The 14,965-nt window shown below is 49.0% G+C and overlaps 1 protein-coding gene across 6 annotated transcripts in view; it reads right to left on the bottom strand.

The window, feature by feature from the left end:
- ZBTB7C (zinc finger and BTB domain containing 7C) overlaps positions 1-14,965 on the bottom strand; it is a 373,957-nt gene that overhangs the window by 290,273 nt on the left and 68,719 nt on the right. For 5 of the 6 annotated variants that reach the window (XM_082354578.1, XM_082354585.1, XM_082354579.1 and 2 more), the window contains exon 2: positions 416-642. The exons of the other annotated variant lie outside the window; for it this stretch is intronic. In XM_082354578.1, the coding sequence (XP_082210704.1) occupies positions 416-422 (7 nt within the window). In that variant the 5' untranslated portion in view covers positions 423-642. The remainder of the gene's footprint in view (positions 1-415; positions 643-14,965) is intronic. 6 annotated transcript variants of the gene reach the window in all.

Raw genomic sequence — 14,965 nt, 5'->3', positions numbered from 1 at the left:
TCCCTTAGGTATCACTGATCCATGAAAGAGCTCCTGCACCCCTCGCTGCCTTTGTTTCCCCACTGGCATCCATGCCCTGCTTCCCAAGGGAGCTGATGGGAAATAATGACTTCTTGATTTGTTACTCTAAGGTCTTAAAACAAGAGGTGCTACATCCATATGGCATCAGGCCTTCCTATGAGGTATAGCAAGTGAACCTACCTGCTGCTAAATCTTCTGGTGCCTAGCTCCAGCAAGAGCTTGGGGCAGGAACTAATAACTATAAAGCATCCATCTATTATCTCATCAGGCCTTACTCTGCTTTGTTTGCATGGTTATCCTCCCAAGAGCTGACCTTTTATGTCTACTGCAGGCTGACATATTCTCCTACCTGCCATATCATTCAGAAAGGATTGATGAACCTCAGGTTCATTACCTGTCATTACACCGTGTACATGTCACTTGGGGCCGAGGTATCAATTCTTCTTGAGTCTCCCCGCTGGTACAGTCTCCCGACTTGGAGGCTCCGGGTCCAACGAGCTGCAGATTGTGCTCACTCCTCAGGCCCTGGTGGGCTTCATGCCATCCCTTACTGCTCTCCTGGCTGGCCTACTCCTCAGGGGTAGTGAGGCCTTCTGAGTTCCCAGCTGCTTCAGAGGAGACCTGTAGGAAGAACAAAGGTCCCTGTGACCTACCAGGGCCAGAGACACATGTCCAAGTTTTAACTGTTCTAGAACTTTCCAGCCATCTTTTTTTTCTCTCTCTATTATTAGATCTTGTAACTCCAGGTGACTATATAGACTCTACCTCAGCTAGGGTCTTCACTGCCAATGTCCCACCCACCAACCCTACCCCCAGGCCTCAGCATGCGTGTGCCACACACACACACCCCTTCATTCTTATCTCCTTACCTTGGCATATTTTATTTCATCTGCCTGAAAGACGCACCTTCAGTCACCCATCTTACCCACCATTCAGAATTTAGCTCATACCCACCAACAGAACCTCATTGCCCCAGGAAAGAGGAAGGACCTGGGTGTCCTCCCTCCACCAATGAGACCCACAAAGAACAAGGCCATGTCTACCGGGGACATTCCTCAACTCTTGTAGCCCAGGCCCTGGGACAAGGCTTCCGGTGTGCTGTGGTTTGGGGGCTCCAGGAAGGCCGCCCACCTGTGGCCTCCTTTCACAGCCCTTCGCTCAGAGTGAGAGACAAGGGTACAGATGCAAACCTCGCTGGGTGAGGGACACAGACACTGCTCCACTGAGTGACCACATTTCATAGCCAAGACCACAGCTCACACTCTGGGGGCAGGGGGCAGGTAGGAAGGGGCTCCAACAAGAAGAAGCCGCGCCTCAGCATGCAGATCTCCTGGGTTCTGGAGACTTGGGCCACATTGGCCATAGCCCCGTATCTCTGACCAGGCATGGCCTCCAGCTCCCGGGGCCACTGCCCAGACAGCTGTGACCCTGAGCTCCACCCCAAACTCGGGGTCCTCTGGGCCTCAGTGGACCCACTGCTGAGAAGGGGCTGTGGTAGGTGGAGAGTGTCCACCAGGGCATCCAGTGCTGCAGGAAAGGGGGAGCACCATGGACAGGGATGAGGGCAGCAAAGGGAGGCAGGGACCTGGAGTCCCATGGATTTTGTAAGCCTAACAATGACAATGTCTTTCACACACACCCTGATTTATACCCTTCAAGCTGCTTTGGCATCCACTGGACCCATGTGGTTTCACAGTAGTGACATAAAGGGGTATTTTTTTTTTAAGGTTATTTTAGAGATGAGGCAACAAAAGCACAGAAAGGTTGAGAATCTCACTAAAGATCCCACAGGAAGGTAGTGAAAGAGTCAAGACTGGAATTTCCGACTCCCAGTTATCATTCTTTCCAGCAAGCCCCTTGGTACTGGGTTAATTTCCTAGCACGTCAGGGGAATGGCGGGTCGGTAGGAGTGGGGAGGACGAGGGGAACAGAGGCATGCTTGGCCTGCTGTCGGGGGATGGGGAGAAGAGAGAACAGGAGGAGGATCCAGCCTGTGGTTTCTCCCCTGCTAGGAGGGTCTAGGCGAAGAAGGCACAGAGAAGAGAGTGATAAACAGGGAAGGCAGGAATGTGGAGGCCCCTAGCTGACAGGAGCAGCTCAGGCAAACAGGGTGCTGCTGTGATAAATAGCCACAGCTTGGGAGTGCGGAGGGGGGCAGGGTGCCCACCTTGAGCCTCCAGGGCAACCTGGCTTTACAGCTGTGGCCTCCGAGGCATTGCTGGGCAAGGCAGCCCTGGGGATTAGAAGCCCCTTTGAAAGAACAAAGCAGTTATTGGTATTACCTTCCAAAAGCATACACACACATCAATGCTCTTTTGTATATGGGATATATTCCTGAATAATGAAAATGAAAAAACGCCACCACGAAGTTCCACCCCTACGAAGAAAGATCTCAGCTGCTCCTGGACAATTGGATTCTCTGCTTGATTCCAATGCTGCTCTGCTTCCGCTCTCCAGGAAGAAGTCACAACCTAGGAAATTCCTACCTGGTGGGAAGGCAGGCCGAGATCCTTCTAGAATAGGCAGCACAGGCCAAAGGCCAGGAAACCCAGGATAGGTGGCCAATCCATGGAGTTCAGCGGAAAAAGGATGCAAACACCAAAAGCAGCCAGGAGCTCGGTGCAGACCCACATGCCCACCGGACCACACCTCAACACATCAGGCTACGGAAAGAATGGAAAGTCATCCCCTGGTGTTATTATCGCTCTGTGTCCCAGGCACCCCGGGGAAGGGGAGGGGGTCCTTGTTCTACCAAGTAAGACATGAGCCCTACTACACGTGCACCAAATGCCATGGGAAAGGGAGGAGAAGCTGCACCCTTCAGAAGCCGGTTACCAGCCTGTCCCATGGGCTGCACGATCACCTGGCGGCTGTAGCTCCGGAAGCAAACAGCTAGAGCACATCAGTTTTCGCTGGGGGTGGGAGGGTGGGGATCGGAGTGCTTCTGAGCCCTCCTGCAAGGTGGGGTTGAAACATATTCACAGCAGATGGTGCTGTCGCCCTCACTCGGGATTCTCATTCCTAATTATCTGTGCTGTCGGCAAAACAATTAACCCTCAAAGAAAAACTGCGCCATCCACTCCCAACCATATGAAAAGACAATTTTTCCCAAGGACAAGGGACACTTAGGGCAGCAGCAGAGGGAAAGTAGGGCAGCCTTGTGTTCGATTCAGGATCTCACTCCCCCTGGGCGATTTCGCCATCCTCTGACCTCCGTGGTCCGCTGCACGCATCGCACGGCAGCCCCTCCCGCCTCTGAGCCTGCATTTCCTTTCCCATAAAAAGAGGGGGTGAGTCCAATCCCTAGGGTCCCCTTCAGTCCCACAGTGCTACCATGCTACAAGCATGGTTCTTTTCCTTTGAATTTTAAGTTCCTTTGGAGTAGAGATTGAGTTTCCATTTGTTCCTCCATTCATTTGCTCACTTGCTTATCTGCTTATTTATTCATTCATTCACTCATTCATTCAGTTATATAGGAGATATGAAGAAAATATCTATTCAGCCTTCTTGACCACTGCATGGAGCTTTCTTCCCCTGGGATGTGGAGGGAGGAGGGAAGATGGAGCAGGGTGAGGTGGAGGTGCAAGGGGCTTCAGCACTTGGCACTGGCTTGGCATCAGCTGTAGGAGAGGAATCCTATTGCATTTGTGTTCTCTCTGAAGATTCAGCTGCAGGAAGGCAGAGTCCTCTCCAGAGAGCTGAATGTGGTAAGCAAGCCACCTTGGTCCCCAGGGCAGGCCTGCAGAGGGGTGGAGAGGTGCTATGTAAGGAGATCCAAAAGCCCCCATCAGCTGCTGTGGAGCTGGAGAGAGCGCTTCGTAGTTGTTCATTAAAGACCTGAGGGATGAGTGAATGAACCAGAATGCCCCTCCTTAAAGGAACTGTTTAAAAGAAAGGAGAGTTTTTATAGGGCTAAGGCATGATGTTTGTTACCCAGGGGGCTGCTATTTAAGGCTGGGCTGGTTGGTCCATTTTATCTGTTGTCATGCACTGTCATGGGAAAGAAAGCAGGGTGAGCAAGAGATTGTAGAATGATCACTGTCAGCGCCAAAAGAGCCTTCAGGGATGACATCATCCTGGACACGTTTTGCAGGTGCCATCTGGAGAGGTTGAGGGGCTGTCTGCTCACCAACAGGGAGGGCAGAGCAAGACTGCCGCAGCTGGCTCTACATCCGGGCCTCACTCTGGTCCCAATCCACACAGCCTCCCAGGACCACCCCTCAATATACTGGGGAACTCACAGGGCAGAAAGGAAGGCTCAGATGGGGGCACCATCTGGCCGACACCCCTCAACAACCCCACGGGGCAGCAGGCCTCCTACTCAGGCAGTGGCAGTGCTCTGCGCACCTGGCGAAGGAGCGCAGAAAAAAGATAGGGACGGGGCTGGGGGGGTGGAGGGCAGGGAGCTGAGACCCCTCCTCGACCACCATTTTGCCCAGTTCAAGCCTTGTGACATCCTTCTTCCGTCTCCCTGTCACCCATCTGGCTACCAGCACTTGCCTTCACCCAGTGACCAGGAGCACAGGCTCGGATGCCAGCTCCTCGGCATAAAAGGACTGTGTTTATATTCAAAGCGGGCCGTTGCCCACTCAGAATCTGCCCACTCAAAGGCAGCACATGTGACTGCACCCCCTGCCCAGAGCCCAAGCGGGACAGACGCCAACCTCTGGCTGGAGACATTTCTAAATATGAGTGTGGCACAAAGAGTCAGGTTCCCAGGCCTCCTCTGCTCTGGAAGACCCAGCCAGGATTGTCAAGGCTGCCCGAAGGAGAGGGCTGGGGGCAGGCAGGATCAGGAGGCAGCCAGCTGAGACAGCCATCAGCCCCAGAAACATCACCTGAACCTCTCCCTGGCCTTCCAGCCTCGTTAGGGGAAGAGAAAGGATTACCCTGCACCCAGAAAGTCTAATCAATTGCCTGAAACCCTTGGCAGCGGGGACAGGAAAGCCACTGCTTGCTCAAATGCACATGGATTAAAAATACACAAATGGAATATTTTTTCTTCCCCTCTCCTCAACCTCCTGAAGCCTGGGATGCTTGTTAAAAATAGCCTTGCTGTGGCATGGATCCTACAAAACCCAATGGCTGGCATGAAAATTAAGAAGCCACTAGAGGCGGTACTAAGTGGTTACCCCTGGGGAGTGGGCCGGGGAGGGCTGGGAGGGGGTGCTTTCAAGTGTTTGCAGACACACTTCTACACTGCTTGGATTTTTAACAAGCAGATATTATTTTTATTAGGCTTTTTTTTTTCAAGCCTCTGTTCTCTCTCTTTTTTTTACTCTTTAGTTCCTCTTCATTTTTTTTTTTAATATATTTTTTGGCTGCGTTGGGTCTTCGTTGCTGCGTGTGGGCTTTCTCTAGTTGCGGCGAGTGGGGGCTACTCTTCGTTGTGGTGCGTGGGCTTCTCATTGCAGTGGCTTCTCTTGTTGCGGAGCACAGGCTCCAGGCACACAGGCTTCAGTAGTTGTGGCATGTGGGCTCAGTAGTTGCGGCTCGTGGGCTCTAGAGTGCAGGCTCAGTAGTTGTGGCACACGGGCTTAGTTGCTCCGTGGCATGTGGGATCTTCCCAGACCAGGGCTCAAACCTGTGTCCTCTGCATTGGCAGGCGGATTCTTAACGACTGTGCCATCAGGGAAGCCCCAGTTTGGTTTTTTTAAATGGAGATTCATCCATTGCATCCTTCACCTTAAGCTTAAGGCTGAACTTGCACTGACCTAGCAACCCGACAGCCCAGTGCTGGCTGCCCTGGTGGTGCACAGACCCCTTGGCACCCAGGACACCAGGTGCAAATACAGCCCAGAGTCAGGAAAGGAACACTGAATCCAGGGTCAGAGTCTTGGATCTATGGCTGTGTGACCTCAGACAAGCCACTTGATCTCTCTGGGCTTCAGTTTCCTTAACTGTAAAATGAGGCAGTTGGATTAAATGCACAACAGGTACCTTCTAGTCGTAAGCATTTCACAATTTTAAGGATTGAGGAAAATATCTGAAACTTGCCCTGTGTTTGTCCTCACCATGAACGGGCAAGGGGAATGTGTCCCTGGGCAGAGATGGGGTTTTAAAATCAGAAGACAAAAGGAATCCAAATTGGAAAAGAAGTAAAACTGTCACTGTTTGCAGATGATACGATACTATACATAGAAAATCCTAAAGATGCTACCAGAAAACTACTAGAGCTCATCAATGAATTTCGTGAAGTTGCAGGATACAGAATTAATACACAGAAATCTCTTGCATTCCTATACACTAACAATGAAAGATCAGAAGGAGAAATTAAGGAAACAATCCCATTTACCATCACATCAAAAAGAATAAAATACCGAGGAATAAACCTACCTAAGGAAGCAAAAAACCTATACTCAGAAAACTATAAGATACTGATGAAAGAAATCAAAGGTGAAACAAAGAAATGGAGAGACATACCATGTTCTTGGATTGGAAGAATCAATATTGTCAAAATGACTACACTACCCAAAGCAATCCAAAGATTCACTGCAATCCCTATCAAATTACCAATGGCATTTTTCACAGAATTAGAACAAAAAATTTTACAATTTGTATGGAAACACAAAAGACCCCGAATAGCCAAAGCAATCTTGAGAAAGAAAAATGGAGGTGGAAGAAGCAGGCTTGCTGACTTCAGACTATACTACAAAGCTACAGTAATCAAAACAGTATGGTACTGGCCCAAAAGCAGAAATACAGATCAATGGAACAGGATAGAAAGTCCAGAGTTAAACCCAGGCACCCAGGGTGACCTAATCTATGACAAAGGAGGCAAGAATATACAATGGAGAAAAGACAGTCTCTTATATCAGTGGTGGTGGGAAAACTGGACAGCTACATGTAAAAGAATGAACACTACCTAACACCATACACAAAAATAAACTCAAAATGGATTAAAGACCTCAATGTAAGGCCTGATACCATAAAACTCTTACAGGAAAACAGGCAGAACACTCTCTGACATAAATCTAAGCAAGATCTTTTTTGATCCACCTCCTAGAGTAATGAAAATAAAAACAAAAATAAATAAATGGGACTTAACTAAACTTAAAAGCTTTTGCACAGCAAAGGAAACCATAAACAAAATGAAAAGACAACCCACAGAATGGGAGAAAATATTTGCAAATGAAGCAACCAATAAGGCATTAATCTCCAAAATATACAAGCAGCTCATGCAGCTCAATGTCAAAAAAACAAACCACCCAATCAAAAAATGGGCAGAAGATCTAAATAGACATTTCTTTAAAGAAGACATACAGATAGCCAAAAAGCACATAAAAAGATGCTCAACATCACAAATTATTAGAGAAATGCAAATCAAAACTGCAATGAGGGGGGCTTCCTTGGTGGCACAGTGGTTAAGAATCCACCTGCCAACGCAGGGGACACAGGTTTGAGCCCTGGTCCGGGAAGATCCCACATGCCGCGGAGCAACTAAGCCCATGTGCCACAACTACTGAGCCTGTGCTCTAGAGCCCACAAGCCACAACTACTGAGTCCACGTGCCACAGCTACTGAAGCCCATGTGTCTAGAGCCCCTGCTCCGCAACAAAAGCCACCACAATGAGAAGCCCATGCACTGCAACAAAGAGTAGTCCCTGCTCGCCGCAACTAGAGAAAGCCCACGCACAGCAATGAAGACCCAACGCAGCCAAAAATAAATAAACAAAATTAATTAATTAAAAAAAAACTGCAATGAGGTATCTCCTCGCACTAGTTAGAATGGCCATCATCAAAAAATCTACAAACAATAAATGCTGGAGAGGGTGTGGAGAAAAGGGAACCCTCCTACACTGTTGGTGGGAATGTAAATTGGTACAGCCACTATGGAGAACAGTGTGGAGGTTCCTTAAAAAACTAAAAATAGAACTACCATACGACCCAGCAATCCCACTACTGGGCATATACCCTGAGAAAACCGTCATTCAAAAAGACACATGCACCACAATGTTCATTGCAGCACTATTTACAATAGCCAGGACATGGAAGCAACCTAAATACCCATCGACGGATGAAAGGATAAAGATGTGGTGCATATATACAATGGAATATTACTCAGCCATAAAAAAGAACGAAATAATGCCATTTGCAGCGACACGGATGGACCTAGAGATTCTCATACTGAGTGAAGTAAAGCCAGACAAAGACAAATATGATATTGCTTATATGTGGACTCTAAAAAAATGATACAAATGAACTTATTTGCAAAACAGAAATAGATTCACAGATGTAGAAAACAAACTTATGGTTACCGGAGGGAAAGGGTGGGGGATAAACTGGGAGACTGGGATTGACACAAACTACCACATATAAAATAGATAACTAATAAGGACCTACTGTATAGCACAGGGAACTCTACTCAATACTCTGTAATAACCTGCATGGGAAATGAATCTAAAAAAGAGTGGATATATGTATATGTTTAACTGATTCCCTTTGCTGTACAGCAGAAGCTGACACAACATTGTAAATCAACTGTACTCCAATAAAAACACTTTTAAAAGTTAAGCTTTCATCAAATCTAAAAAAATAAAATAAAATCAGGAGACAGGGGAGAAGGAAAGAAGCTGTTCTGAGAGCAGAGAGCAGCTCCACACCTTGCGGATGAAGTGTGCAATTTGGAAAGAGCATCACTTTGGGACCCAAAATGTCCTGGGTTCAAATCCTGACTTCAGCTGTTAGTAACTATGTGAACTCAGGAACTGCTCATCACTGGTGCAAATGGACCTTCTCGTTTGTAACATGGGGTAGGAATATCCACATCCAAAGGCTGTCGTGGTTATTATATGTAAGGAAGTGAAAAATTACCCAGCTCATTGTAGGAGTCTAACGTCCTTTTTTTCTTTTCTTCCTCCTGTCGTTTACCCTCCACTGCACTGCAGGGTGGTTAAGAGTGTGGGCTCTGGAAGCAGATTGCTCTCCCAGCTCCACCACCTATTCACTGGTGACCTTGGGCAAGCAGTTTAATTTCTCTGTGCCTCAGCTTCTTCACCTACAAAGTGGGAGTGAGCCAGGGCTGGTTGTTTTGCCCCTGCCCCTCCTAGCCAACTGAGCCCTCAGTTTTCAATCTTGTATCTTCTATAGGTTTTCCTTCACAGGCCTCATTCCTTCCTGCAACCTCTCTAAGATTCCTGGCCCACAGCTGCCCACCACCTGTGGTTGTCTGGCTGGCCCTCACCTACTCACTCCCAGCCCCCTCTCCATTTGGTCTGCACTCTGCAGGCTGCACACCTGGCCGGGGTTCTCTCCTGGAGCGTGGGGAATGTGTGTTTCAGATCAGTGCTTCTCAAGCTTCAATGTGCTTAGGAATCACCTAGGGATCTTGTCAAAATACAGATGCAGATTCAGATTCGGTAGGTCCCAGCTGGAGTCTGAAATTCTGCATTTCTAACAAGCTCCCAGGGGTGTCCAGGCCACTGGTGTGGGACCACCCTTTGATTAGCAAGACTGTAGAGTGGAGGAAATCCTAGTGTGTACATGTGTATGTGTGTGTGTGTGTGAGTGTGTGTGTGGGTGTGTGTGTGTGTGTACGGGGGTGGGGACAGGGACAAGGCAGGCCAGTTATCCAAATTAGAGAAGGAGTAGAATTTTGAAAGAGACGGTATGATAGAGACCAAGCGTGAATTCAAGAGACACCAAAGATGAAAAGTAGGAGAGTGTTATATGAAATGATGTGACATTACCCAACCAATAAAAATAATGTTTATTGAGATAATGCAGCAGCACAGAAAGATGCTTATGACATAATAACTGAAAAAGCAGACTACCCATTATTCACACACTACATACGCACACTAAATCTTCAACTCTGCCAAATGCACATTTAAGAAAACTGATAGACTGTAGTAGGATGACAGCTCAGGACCATGAAAGCTGTGTTATGGTATTATAATCACATGTATTTTCATTTCTTTGTCATTTTCTAGATGTTCTTAATGAAGTTTTATCATTTTTGTAATTTAAAGTTTTCCTTCTATATTACTCTCAGATACCCACTTCCTGAAATCGTCAGTTTTTCTGTTATTGAGGTTTCATGTATTTTGAGCACAAACCACCATTGCTGGGAGGGCTGGCAAATGGTGCATTAAACCTTCTCAGTCAAGCCCAAAAATAAAGCAACCCAGATTCTGTTCTTCCTCTAAGCCAAGGGTCTAGCGCTTTGGAAGGCTGGCACTATCACCTCTCACTATAGCAACAAGGAGACCCTGGTAACCTCGAGCTTACGGTTATTAAGAGTAAAAATAGGAAGTCCATGGACAGATGTGCAGCAAGACGCTTCTGTGGGTTTGCATTGGACAAGCCGGGTTCTGAGCCCTCTCGGCCTCTCTTACAAGAAATAGAAAGCAAAAATCAGACTCTAGGAGCTGTTTCCCACAAGATTACAAGGAGTGCTTGGCATTTTCTTCTTTGTTTCCCATCTCCGGGCTGTAAGCTGCCTTTCAAACCAGTTCTTGACATGCCTGGAGTCAGGCTGTTCTAGAATAGGAGGCAAACTGTCCAGCCGGGGGATGCCAGAGGCTCACTTATGTTTGGGGCGTGTTTACACCACTCCAATGCCCTGCACCCAGCCTGCCCTTTGGACTTCTGTCCAGCTCTCCTGGCTTACCAGCACTCCCACCCATTCCCCCAGACCCCCGACCCATTCCGTGCAGTGTTTCCTCAACTTGTCCTTAGGCAGGTGTTTCAGGCCCCCCAGCCTCCCATGTAGGCCTTGACTCTGACCTCTGGGAGGTTGGGGGTAGGGAGGAGGTCCCAGCCCCGGCCTGGCTGCTCCTGCCAGAGGTATAGGGTCTGAACCCAGGTCTGCTCCCCAGAACCCTGAATCCATTTTGCACTCTAGTGAACCAAGTTCAAGGCCCAGTTCTGCCACCATCTGGCTGTGGGACCTTGGGCAAACCACTTCACATCTCTGAACCTATAAACATTTTAAGATGGGTTTATAGAATCTCATGGTCTCTTTCGGTCCTAACACTCCATCACGCCAACAGGAATAACGGTTTACTGTTTATCTAGCAATACAGACGAGATATTTCACATACAAGTCTTTTCTAGACAACTAAACATTGCCCCTTCAAGCAACAAAATGTGTTTCATTTTAGCCCTACTGCACGAAGTTTTGTTTTGTTTTGTTTTAACATTTATATGCTTCTCATCCTTTTGTGGCAAAGAATAAAACCTAACATTTGTTTGTGTACTCCTCTCCCCAGCTCTGTTCCACAAAGCATTTGCAGTGGCCAAGGTGCTGAAAATAATGTAACTTTGTCTTCAGGGCCCTCTGGCATGTCTATGAGATGCTCTCCTGTGTCAGGAGATTTGTCCCTACTGCTGCAATTTTCTCTCTTCTTCTATCTGCCCCTTCCCACAGTAAGGCTCCCAGAGGTCATGCTACCTGTTAGGAATGCCTGCCTAAAGAAGCTTCCCCACTTCTAATATGCAGCCCCCTGGGCTGGGCGACCGTGGGGCTCTGAGCAAGGGTCAGGCGGTCTTAGGATAAGGAGCCATGGCTTCAGCCATTTCGCTGATCACAGGCACTTGTCCCTCGCTCTGAGATCCATGTTCTGGGACAGGAGAGGTGAGAGCAGGCTGAGCTCTGGATAAGTGAGGTATCTGTGCCTTGACCCCCTCACCTGAACCAATACTTATTTCCGCTTTGCTGGCTGGTTTTCCCAGAGGGGGCGTTTAGAGACCATCAGAGTTGCTATCATTTCCACACAGGCCAGACTAGAAGGCAAGCTCAGGTTTAGAATTTAACCCCAACTCTACACATCCCCAGTGTCACTCCTTTTTCCAAACTGATCCCCAAGTTTCAATATGCCCTTGCCTTGCTTCTTCCCATAAGAGATGCTACAAGTCCCCAGATTAGGCTTTCTTTTCAGAGGAAGCCACCAGAGGCACCAGGCCAGATGCAGGCTCATTCCTAGACCAGAAACATCTGGCAGAGCAATCCCTGTCCCCCACCTCCACTCCCTGGCAAGGCAGAGCGAAACCTCGATGCCCTCTGCCTTTGCCCCTCCATCCCAGGTTGGAGCAGCTGCACCAACAAGCTCTTACTGTCCCCTGTGCACACCCAGCTTCCTACCTGAGCCAGTCAACTCCACATTTATCACCAACCTACCACGCCCCCTGGCACACGTGCACTTCCTGTTCTGCCTGTGACGGGCCACCACATCACTCACTCTCGGGAGGACACAGCGTAGAGAGCCTGGAGGTTGTGGTTGGAAAAGGGAATTTCAGAGTTTTCAAGCCTGGAAGTGGGCAGTTCTGAAAGGGTGCCTTTATGGAAAAGCCAGGCTGCAGGAGGGGGAAGCTTCTAGAAGAAAAACCACTAAAGCCACTTTGAGACCAAGGCGGGAGATGGTTTGCAAAAGGCTGAGGTCGGTAAGAAAAAGGGCAGGAAATGGGGGCAGAAGGGGCCTGGAGGTGGGTGTGGAAGGGTACCAGGAAAAAAGGTGAGGTGATGGATAACCCAGGAAGAGACGGAGGAGGTGAAGAGGCTGCGAGGGCACGTTAGTGCCGTGGCGGATATTCCAGCCCTGCATGACAAATAAGCCGGACCCACGGTGCCGCCTGCGGGGTGCTGGGAAGGGGCCTCTGCAGACCCGCATTCCTGCTGGGTCTGGCCCGGGGAGCAGCATGGCAGCAAGGAAACGAGCCAAGACAGTAAAATCGCATGAACCTTACAAAATAATAACCACCACCAAGAGCCAGGCATTTCCCATGGAAAGTCAAGTCAGTTCTCATCAGTGACCCGCACCCCTGAGCTGGCACCTATTTCTGCTTTGGTGTCTGGTCTTCCCAGAGGGGGTTTATACACTGTCGGAGCTGACATTACCACCAGGGCCACATCGCAAGGTAAGCTCAGGTTTAGAATTGAATCCCAACTCTGTACATACCTGTGTCATCCCATGTCTGAGTCCAGCTCCCACTTCTACAGAGGAGTAAACTGAGGCTTAGAAAGAGTAAGCAACCAAGGAGTCTGGATTCAAATCCTCAATTGCCTGATTCCCAAACCTGTTCCCCTCGAGTGCCACACTTCCCGGCTGACCCACGGTTCCTCACCGGTGCAAGAGCAGTGGTTCCCGGTGGGCTTTGCTCTAGGGGACCCTGCCGTCTCCCCACATGAAACCACTGCATTTCATGCACTTCCAGCACGAACACACTGCTCCAAGTCTCCTGCAGAGGCTGAGATGGTGCGGCAGGATTGCTCCCTCAGGGAGGGCCGGTTTCCAAGAGTTACCGCGCGTCACCTGGCTGTGCACATTGCCACCTCTGCTCAAACACTCATAGATGTTGGCCGGGAGAGGAAGCCTTGAAAGGCAAAGAGGGAAACGGATCCTAGGACACAGGACGCTGGGGGCGGGGAGGGGAGGGAGCAGAAGGAAGCGAGGAGAGGGTAGCTGGGTCTGGGGGGCTTTGGATGCAGCCCTGAGTGTGGTGGCTGGCAGGACTTGAAAAGCACCTAACAGCAACTCGGTGGCTTCTTCGAATCAAGGATGAACAGCGTTCTGGCAATACATGACAGGGGAGGGAGGACTAAAGGAGGAAATCATTTCCTATATAAAATGGGCATGAACAAAGGAACCAGCAGAAGAGAACCATGATACATTTTCTCTTTATAACTCCGCTCAAAGACCAAGTCTCCATCCTTTTTTGTTTCTTGCATCCTTCCCAATGCCTACCTGGCACCACCCGATACACACGATAGGAGCTGCATAGCTGCTTCATCCAACAGGTTTGTAGTGAGTCACTATTATGTATTTGGTTCCGTCAAGATGAAGGGTGGGCAACAAATTAACTACAGACGCGTGAGGACGTGCGTGGTCTCGTGAGGGAAGGCGAGATACCCACCTCCCAAAGCAGAAACCCCAGTCACCCGGTCCTTGAGTGATGCTGAAATAAACGGTGCCTACGCTGAGTGCTTTAGGAGGAAAGCCCACAGCAGAGCCGAGTCTCGAGGTGGTGGGTTCTCCCACCCTGGAGGTATTCAAGGCAGGACGACTGGCTGCAAGCAGAGGAAGGAGGGACAGTCCAGTCTATCGGGGCCCAAGATGACAAAGCACCTAGAAATGCCCTGCCCGGCAGGCCGTGGGGTGGGGGTGGGCACACAGTGCACTCATCCTGGAGGCCAGTTTTAAGGGGGTGGAGAGTAGGAATACTGCAAAACACGCCATGAAGCACGCCCAGGGCAGCAACCATGTTTTTTTCATCTTGTGGTCCCTGCACGTAGCATAGTGCCTGCCCCACAGTCCTCCAAGAAGTGAGCTGGGTTCCACAACATTTAGTCTGCACCACCCAGCACACCACTGAAAGTCGGTGTCTGTTTCCTCCGTGAATGTCCACTCTAACCATTAGACTGTGAGCTTCTTTCCAAAACTATTTTATTAATTGGTTTTAGCAGTAGATTAATTTTCTATGAACATTGTAACAAATGATCACAAACTCTGTGACTTAAACAACACAAATGTATAATCTTACAGTTTGAAGGTCAGAAGCCTGACATGGGTCTCATGGGGCTAAAACCAAGGTGCTGGCTGTGCTGTGTTCCTTCCTGGAGGCTATAAGGGAAAATCCATTCCCTTGCCTTTTCAAGCTCTGTGAGGCTGCCCGCATTCCTTGGCTCGTGGGTCCCTCCCTCCATTTTCGAAGCCAGCAGTGTGGCATTTCTCTGACTGTTCTTCTGTAGTCACATCTCCCTCTCTGACCACAGGCCGGCAAGGTTCCTTGCGGTTTAGGGATTCATGTGACTTGATTGGGCCCACCTGAATAATCCAGCATCCTCTCTCCATTTCAATGTCATAGTCTTAATCGCATCTGCAAAGACCCTTGTGCCACGTAAAGCGACATATGTACAGGTTCCGGGAATTGGGGCGTGGACATCTACAGGGATCATTATTCCACCCACCACAAATGGAAATACCTTCATATTGTTCACAATTCA

Source organism: Balaenoptera borealis, assembly GCF_965194805.1.
Source record: "Balaenoptera borealis genome assembly, chromosome: 14".
NCBI classification, from domain to species: Eukaryota; Metazoa; Chordata; class Mammalia; order Artiodactyla; family Balaenopteridae; genus Balaenoptera; species Balaenoptera borealis.
This window is presented reverse-complemented; position numbering and strand designations above follow the sequence as displayed.